General features: G+C 45.4%; 1 protein-coding gene across 1 annotated transcript; it reads right to left on the reverse strand.

The window, feature by feature from the left end:
- Positions 1-3,574: 3,574 nt before the first annotated feature.
- LOC143321611 (fibulin-7-like) lies at positions 3,575-9,180 on the reverse strand. The gene is made up of 7 exons (XM_076732050.1): positions 9,115-9,180; positions 7,163-7,316; positions 6,225-6,395; positions 5,880-6,134; positions 5,674-5,811; positions 5,446-5,581; positions 3,575-3,935 (listed from the first exon to the last, which is right to left on the reverse strand). The coding sequence occupies exons 1-7, from the start codon at positions 9,178-9,180 to the stop codon at positions 3,575-3,577; spliced, it is 1,281 nt and encodes a 426-aa protein (XP_076588165.1).
- Between the last annotated feature and the right edge of the window lie 372 nt (positions 9,181-9,552).

Raw genomic sequence — 9,552 nt, forward strand, 5'->3', positions numbered from 1 at the left:
TGCTTCGCTTTGTTCATTTCACCGTCCTGCTAACGTTCACGACAGCGCCAAACGTGGATTCATCCGCCGCTGAAAATAGTCCCAACAGAAGTTCCATTTCCTCCTGTTTGTTTGTTAAAACCGACAGCTGTTTGAGGAAATCAGTGAAGCTTTTAAAAGATGAAACCAAATACTTTACACCTTCAGCAGGAACCAATGAGCTGCGAGCTCGACAGGCGGACGCTGTTTTTGCTCGTGTCATGAGGTGAAACGTGGAGTCATCGGAAAGACGTGGGGTTTGTTCCTGCTGATTTTGTGGGTTAATTTCGGTCAAAGATGTTTTCAGATCTCAGCAGCTGACTGGAAAACATGAGTAAGATCCACGTTGAAATAAACCAGAATGATCCTTAAAAAAAAAAAAAAAAAAAAAAAAGACTGACGGGAAGTTAAAGATGCAACTCGACTGTGACCCGTTTGGCCCGAGGCTCTAGTAGGTCTGGAGATGCTAGCAGCAGCTAACGTCGCCTGTAGCAGCTGCAGAGTTGAGCTCAGCTCACTGATGCGTGTTATCAGTTTTGATTGAAGCCGTTTAGTTGTTGTTCAGGTGGATTAAAGACCTGAAGAATAAACGATGTGCATTTAACAGCTGAAAGTGTCCTTTTCAGTCACAGCACAGGTCTGTCATCAAGTGAAGAGATCTCATTTTGAAAAGAAGACCCCAAGTCTGTGGAGTAAAAATCCGGACGGTTACCGTGAGGCCGTCGTGGGTTCATCCGCGTCTACAGATAGATCCAACTTTAGAAACTCAGTGCGGCGCTGCAGTCCGACTGTAACCGTGAAAATGTGAATAAATCCTGTCAGACTTCCTCCATCCTCAGGGTGAATTAAAGGACGTGTCTGTGGTTGAACATGTTTTAGCCTGTTGGCTACAAATCACACACGGCGAGCTTCACTCCATCTCAGCCCTCCATTGTTTCAGGCTGTTTTTGAATGTCGTCTTCCTCCCGTCGTGCAGCCGGTGGTTTCATTATTTGGGAATGAAAATCATCATGTACTCAAAAACAGCATCACATCGGCAGAATCAGTCAGAACTTTTATCTGCATGATCACTGAACAGAAACATGACCGTCAACGAATAATCTGATCGTTTCTAATGAAACGAGTGTCTAAAAATGACAGGAAACCGTGAAAAATGGCCGTCACGTTCTCAGTCTTCAAACATCTTTAGTTCAATTTAAAAGAAAAACCAACAAACTCACATTTGAGATTGATGTTTTAAAGATGACCTCAAATATTAGATGATGAGAATCATTTCCTGTCCATCCATAGGTGACTTTATTTCAATACAGCCAGTCAAACCCCGTATAAGGCAGTGATGTCAGAGCAGACGGTCACACTGAGCCAATCAGCAGCAGCTGTCCGGGTCCTCATACATTTGTGTGTTTTTATGTCTTGTACGTGTGTGTGAGAATGTGTGTGTGCACACGGTGTAAACATGCAGTGTGTGACTGTACGTCTGCGTGTGTGTCGTCTGTTTTTATGTGTGTGTTCTGTCTGCTCTGTGGAGGCTTCGGGCCGTCTGACAGATCTGTGATAAATTCTTCAGGACCAAAACACGTCGACCTCGCAGCTCCAATGTCTCAAAACATCCAAAAATACCTTCGCGAAGGATTTCCAGCTTCTCAGAGAACAGACGGCGAACCGTGTCGGTGTAAACGTGTTTATTGGTGTAAGTTGATGATAACGATCAGCGTGAAGACAGCGTACAGTGACAGAAACACAGAAAGAGCAAACGTATGAGTGAAACACACTGCAGCCTCAGGGAGCTCCTCTCATGCATCATACTGATCTGGATTCAAACTCGTCCGATCTGCTGCACAATCACAGATTCTTGACCTGGTCTCCAGGTTGTGACTCCACTTCCTGATTCAAACAAAGATGGCTGCTGAAAGTCATCTCCGCTCTGGAACTCCTCGGCCATGTCAAAGCATTCGAGGCTCAAACCGTCAGTTCTTCTGACTGGAACAAACACTTTATGATCCCACTTTCTCTGCAAACACTGAAACCTTCTGCTGAGTTTAATTCAACTCACTCAACACTAATACAACTACAGTAAGTCACCTGCAAAGAGGCTAAAAACACTCAGTGGTTTGACACCCCGCCCCCCCCCCCCCAAAAAAAAAACCCCCACAAAGACATTGTCAGGTTTGCTTTCATTACATAGGTTTCCCACATTTTCACTTAAAAAAAAGGAAAAAAAAACATACAAAACTCACATCTAAAGTCCCACAAAGTCTGACATTGTGTTGAGTATAAAAGTCAGAGTCAACTCTGAATCTCCTCAAACTTTAAAGTCCAACTGAAATTTAATTGCGTGTTTTTATTCTGCTGCAACATTTCTGATCTGTACATTACATTTCAGATTCAGTCCTGTCAGACAAAATCAATTCACAAGAAGAAGAAATTCATATTTTTGTTTTCATGGTGCCAAAATGCCACTGTTTCAACAATACCACAATAACACTAATGCTAATAATAACTACGTATGTAGCACCTTTAAAAACAAGAACAAATATATCGATAACATCTCCTTTGTACAGCCAATCAAATCATTTTGCTCTGTATTTGCATAAAACATTTTATTACGCTGACAGTGACGCTAACAAACCTGAGACACAACAAGGAGGAACTGTAGCAAAAATTAGCTTTGACGCTAACCTTTAGGAGGTCCTAGCTCGCACCCTGTTAGCTGTACGAGCTACAAAACGACATACGCCAGGACGAGAGCGCTGCTAACGGCAGCTAGCAGGCTACAGAATTAATTAACAACTTAACAGTGGAGAGTTTAAGTGACCGATGGAGCCACCGCTAACAAAATGCTGTCTGTCGTTAGCCTGTTAGCTGTGTGTCTCAGTTTGTGCCGACATATATTAGCATTACATTTGAATCCAGAATCCTGTCCAGGCTCCTCTGAATGCGGAAACAGTCGAAACTTGAGGAAACAGGTTTAAAATCTTTCTCCTTCAGCAGACAAACAGATCAAACATAACTGCTCATTTATTCTTCAGAAAATCAGAAGCTTAACTTGAACGTAATGATTTTCATTAGAGCCACAAACTAGTAGATGTATGGTTGAGAGCTGGACACCATGTTTAAAGATGGCAGCCCCATTCGGTCCTAAAAAAGCTGCAGAAATCCTCCACAGGCTTCCTGATGGGTCGATGTTTGGGCTCGTTCACTGTTTCTGGACCAAATGGATCAAATTCTGAAAATAAATTTTGGTCAGTTTGGAGGGTTTGAGATGCTCAGAAAATATACACTTTGTGCATCACATGCTCAAACTGGTGCGAACTGCACTTGAGGGACTGTCAAACACTGGTCCCCCAATCAGAGGCTAAAGAGAATTTCTGACATATTTACAAAGACCCTTTTCCTTCCTCAATAAACAAAAAAAAAAAAAAGTACAAATATATTTGAAAATCCCTGACATGATTTCTGACCTCTAAAAAAAACCTCTGTGGTGTCAGTTAGACTGTAAAAGTTTGTTCTGGGAAAACCCTGATGAACCCTGAACCCTCACCCGTCAGTCGTCCCCCTAAAACTCATGGGGAGACACAAACAGGGTGACCTTGGTGAGGTAGCGGCCCAGCAGGGAGTTGCGCTCCAGCTCGCTCATCTCCACCTCGGCCTCCAGGGTAGCAGGACCCGTGATGGGCGTCACCAGGAGGAGGGTCCCGGTTTGCCGGCCGGAACGCTGCACGCTGAAGTGGCCCCGCCCACGGCCGCCTGCCAGCCCGAAACGCAGCGTGTCGCCCAGCACGCGGGCCGCAGACACCCGGAACAGGACGCGGGGGGCGGACATGTTGGACACCACAGCCAGGAAGTGGAAGGAGATGGAGTTTGGCGCCTGAGTGCATCCTTTGTCTCCCAGCATGCACGGGTTCCTCTCGCAGCGCCTGAGGAAACAAAGGAGGCCAATAGAACTGAACTCATGACAAAGCCATATCATAGGTTGGAAATCAGTCAGCAAAAACTTTATTTACACTGTCAACCACTTGTGGTTTTGGTCTGAGGGCTGGAAATTATTCATCTATTCTTCTCACCCCCCCCGTCACTCTGAATTGCCAGAGTTCTCCAGAGACTCCATCTTTGTTTTGGTCACGCCTGATTCAGAGACATCAAATTAAATCAAATCCCTGAGTGACTTGAATTTGATGGCACCCCTCAGTGCCATTAATCCTGCTCTTATTTTTCCTGTTGTTTTTACCCATAAATCTTAAATAAGCAGCTTCAGTCTGTCTTAACCGAGACGCTTTGTTTTTGTCCGAAGTCACGGCCAAAGATCTGCAGGGAACCCTTCACCTGAAGCTAACCCTGCACGTGGTGGAGGGTCTGTCCGCCACAGCACTGCTCTCCCTGCGCTGCTAAAACATACAGTTATGATTCAACTGCAGGAATGAACCAAAACCACGTTGGTAAACACATTCAGCTGCCGTCCACTGGCAGAAACATGTTTCACGCCTCTCCACCGCCATCAGCTGATCAGCTGACTGGAGCCTGGAAACCTCAGTGTGGCGCCTGAAGCCAAACCTCAGTCTGACTCTCAGCCCAGTTACTGATGGAGGAACGAAGCTAAATGAGGGGTAGAGAAAGGAAGTGGGTGACATGGAGGTAAAACGTATTGTTTTCAGATCTCTCTCTATGGCCGTCCCTGTCATTTACATTTCATCTGCCTCGTCTTTGGAGTGAGAAGTTTTATGGTTTTCTTTGTTTTGTCCATCCACTTTTCATTCCTCCTCTGCTCTGTTTGCACTTTCATTGTTCTTAAAATGTAATTTCACTCTTTATTACAAGGCAATTAGTTGTTAGCTGCTAGCTGGTTAGCGAGCTAAAAGTGTCTTCAGGCTCATTCAGCATCTCATCGAATTTAAGCTCAATGAGTCTATCCACATCTTTTGAGTCAGGTGGTCTGTTGTTGTTAACATCCGATCAGAGAGCTTAACATTTTGTTTCTGTGCAGTTAACAGTGATTTTGGATGCTAACTAGCTTAGGTTCATATTTTGAATGAATGCCTCAACAACTCCGGTGAAATTTGGTAGCCTCGATTTTAATTTGTCTTTGATTTACGAACAAATACCTGCAAAACTAATGACGTTCCCATCAGCCTCAGCTTTACTTTGTGTTTAGCGCTAATTAGCAAATGTTAGCATGCTAACAAGCTGACCTACGGTGATGAACATGGTAAACATCAGCATGTAGGCATTGTAATTGTAAACATGTTAGCAAGCTGGACTGTGAAAGCTACATGGATGTCCTCCAGAGGATCAGGTGTTGAGACCTTCAGCTTTGCAGAGACTAACAGTTCTTTGACCTCTCGGTGTGTCAGAAAAGGTCAGAAAGGAGTGACCAGCTCGGAGGAAAGCCTTCAACAGAGGGGCTGATGGATCAGGGCGGTTTGCTCTTACATGGGTGAAGTCTTGATGTATGTGGCGTTTTTCATGTGAGGACACTCCACCATCACACACTGGAAGCCTCCGAAGGTGTTCACACACACCTGCTCCTCTGTGCAGTTGTGCATCATGTTTTCACACTCGTCGATGTCTGAAGAGAAGGACAGAGGCGAGCGTTACGAACACAAAGAACTCACGTCTCCACACATTCCCTTGACTGAAGGATGACCTTTGAACTCTGACCTGTGCAGCTGCGGCCGTCTCTGGCGAGGTCGTAGCCGGCTGGACAGAAGCAGTGGAAGCTGCCGGGAGTGTTGACGCACTGATGGACGCAGAGGCGGCCGGGCTGACCGAGAGGGAACAGACGACACTCATCGATGTCTGAAACACAGACGGAATCCTCAGCGGACGCTCTGAAAAATCAGCGATTGGACAGAAATATTCATCACCTGTGCAGATGTTGTTGTCCCGGCCTGATATGGTGAAACCCACGTCACAGGTGCAGCGGGTGGAGCCCAGGAAGTGAGTGCAGTGAGACGGACGGACGGAGGAGGAGGGGGAGGAAGATGTGGGTGATGAAGATGCTGAGGAGGATGCTGACAGAGCAGCAGAGACAGGGAGGGAGGAGGAGGAGGAGGAGGAGGAGGAGGAGGAGGGAGCAGCATTAGAGAGGGAGGCCAGGGAGTTGCTGGTGTTGTTCAGGCCTGAAAAGAACAGATGAAACAAGACTTGAGTGAACTGCTGCTGCTGATCTGGTGTCAGTCCTCCAGTCCTGGTCCGGCATCAGAACTCACGTCTGCACATCGGCTGCTGGCCGCTCCACTTCAGAGACTCCAGACACACTCGGGTCCGTGGGCCAATCAGCTCGTAGCCCGGCTTACACAGGAAGTGGACCTCGTGTCCGATGCTGAAGACCCTCCCCAGTCTGCGGCCGTGAGCGGGGGGCTCTGGTTTGGGGCAGGATGCTGGGAGCAGATGGAAACGTGTGTGTTTACTTTCTGAACTCAGAGGAGACTCAAGCTTCCATCAAAGAGCTGAAATCATCAGATCTGTAACCTTCCTCACATTAACACATGAAACAAACAGAAATGTCTGATTTCCATTGTGTTTGTCACCATTTGAGGTTTGTCAATGACATCATTCTGTTGCACACTCTTCTTCTACGATGGTTCAATGGCACCGATTTGGAAATTAGCTCCACCAGGCCTCGACAAACCAGCTCCTAATATTCACATAACAGTAGCAGCTGGAAACATTTGGTCACATTTTCTTTTGCAGATTTTCCTGAAATTCTGTGAAACTTTTAGTTTTATTCTATAGGGAAAGATTAAAGAGGACATCAGGACAGAATCATCAGAGGACAGGGCTGCTGGACTGAGGTGGTGACAGAGTGTGATTGAAAGGTGTAATAGAGGTTAGTGTTTATGTGGCATCTCATCCAAACTGCTTTTGTGAGCCGGTGATGGAGTTGACATAACCTGTAATGGATGAAAACCTTATTTTCAGTTGTAGAACTGTTCAACACCAAATGATGCCGCGATCTTAGCAGGAAGATTCTGTTAGTCAGAGCTTTCCCGAGTTTAACGTTTAACAGATAAGTCACAGTCTTTGCCAGGCTCATTGTTTATTTCCAGATTCGTCGTTATTAGAAACCTTCAAGATGTTTTTTTCTCCGCTGAAGGTAAAATCTGCACCTGTTGGCGGCATTTCAGCAGGACAAAAAGTCTCTCACCGCCGGCCTTAAAGATGGCCATGGTGCTGTTGTGCAGAGCGCTCATCCTCTTCCTGAGGGAGCGCAGACCCTGCTGGTACGACGCCTCGTGGACCGCCAACATCCTCTCCACCTGCCGCAGCGAGTTCACCAGGTCGTGGGTGGACGGACACTCCTGTGGACGGGACGAGGACAAGTTATGGGCAGACCGATGCTGCTGGAGAACAGGTAAGCTAGCATGCTGTACCACCTGTCTTACTAGGCTAAAGTTGGCTTTGACAGATTTATATTTCTTCTTCATTTGATGGAATTTATTTTATTTTTTGTCAAAAAGTGTTTCTCCTCTCGCACTGACTGTTAGCGTCTACCACAAAACAGAGCAAACCCATACGACAGATATTGATATGCACAGGTAGCAACATGCTAGTTAGCTTTGACAGTTTTTTGAATGTGAAACCTTAAACAACATTTCAGTAAAACAGCTTTTGAAGTTGTCAGACTGGAGCTAGGCTAGCAGTTTCCTCCTGCTTCCTGTCTTTGTGTTAAGCTAGGCTTAAGCTCAGTGAAGAGGAAGATCAGTACGCTCACTGTCTACATGCGTCCACTTATCAAGAAGAAGGAGACGCCATCAGACTGCCGTCTGTCTGCAGTGTGCTTCAGGTGTGAGGTCTATACATAGAGGTGAGGTTTTCAGAGCTGCGACCTGCTGCAGTAACACCCGGGTGAAAATTGGACCCGAGCCCGCCGCTGACCTCGTCCTGACGGCTGAAACACTGAAACGCTGCACTCAGAACACGACGCTGCCGCCACATAACGAACCTCTGAGGTTTGAGGGTTTGGAGGCGTTTGTCAGAGCGGGTACAGACGGGGGTGAGCGTGAGTTCAGCGTGTTGGACGGCGCTCACAACACGCTCAGAAATGTGTACAAAACTTCGATTTTGAGATCATTAAGTGAAAAGAAATGATCAGGAAAAACTCATTGAAGTCTATATGTCCTCTGTTTGAGCTGTCCTGGCTCTGCATTAACGATAAAAAACTGCTCTGTGACGCTGAGCTACATAAATCAGACTGACTTGATCCCAAGAGAGAAGGTCAATAAAATGAAGGTCCCATGGAAATGTTTTGAGAAAGCTTTTGACCTTTAAACTTTTAAACACATTTACTTTAATTTAATTTGCCTTTTATTTAACCTTAAAAGTAACTAAAGAGTTTCCAGGCAGACAGACAATAACAGTGAGACACATGAAAACATGAAACATCAAACAGATCAAAAATAAATAAAAATTCAACAGTAAAATTAAAAAGCTTCATGAAGAATCATCACGATCTAGAAATGTCACCTGAAGACCGTCGGAGAGGTTCTGACCTCAACAGTCCAGATGAATAAAAACAGAATAAAGTCTGCAAACTGCTCGTTTATCTTTAATATTATTAAGTTAGTATTATATTACACATTATAGTAAATAAGAGTTTGTTCTCAGTCGACCTGGTTTGATTGAATTCAGTGAATTAAATGAAACTTTCAGAAAACATCTTCATCATCTCTTCATGCGTCTTTTCTCCGCTTTTACTCGAACGCAGAAGTTCTGACCTCTGACCTCTTTAAAGAAGAAGAAAAATGACTCTTCATCATCGTTCGTAGCCTCAGTTTGAGTTCAGAGCCGTTCAACACTGTGGGATATTTTTCCTTCAAAGATCGTTTCATTCAAAGGATTCAGTGACGTGAAGACGTTAAAGCGTCCAGAACATGTCGAGAAAAGGCAAATGAACACAAAGCGTGTCTGTAAAACTTCAGTCTGACAAGAAAAATCTAAAGGTTAGTTTTGTTCTTTTAATGTGTCATTAACCTCCTGTATCTGAAGTATTGTGAGAACAGAATACTGCAGTAACAGTACTGTGAAAATAAATTTCCTGCCTCAGTAGAAACATAAAGGACATGAGAGGAAGCTGTTGTCAGAGTCACCTGGACTCACCTGAGCTGAAGAAAAGCTCCTCTGCTGAAGACACAGCATCAACATGACGACCGCGGCGGTCTTCATCCTGGTCCTGATCGGCTCTCGGCAGACTGCGGCTCAGCTTCGTTTCACTCCTCTGCTGCTTCTCCACAACTGAACCAGCTCCTCTCCTGCGCTTTCTTTTCGAGGGCACTTGCCAAATTTCTCCTCCGCTCACCCACAGCCTCCCTCCTCCCTGTCAGATACTTCAGAGGAGGAGGTGGAGGAGGAGAGTGGCTCCCACATCTGGAACACTCTTTCACTTTTTGGTCCATCAGCATCTCCAGAAATAAACCCTCAAATTAGAAGAAGTCTGGCTTTTAATCATCATCTGCACAACAAAGCAGCAACATTTCGGTGATGGCTTCACATTCGCTCCTCGGCTCAGGAATCTGACCTCTGCTCCAATTACAGCGA

This window comes from Chaetodon auriga, chromosome 6 (assembly GCF_051107435.1).
Source record: "Chaetodon auriga isolate fChaAug3 chromosome 6, fChaAug3.hap1, whole genome shotgun sequence".
Classification (NCBI taxonomy): Eukaryota; Metazoa; Chordata; class Actinopteri; order Chaetodontiformes; family Chaetodontidae; genus Chaetodon; species Chaetodon auriga.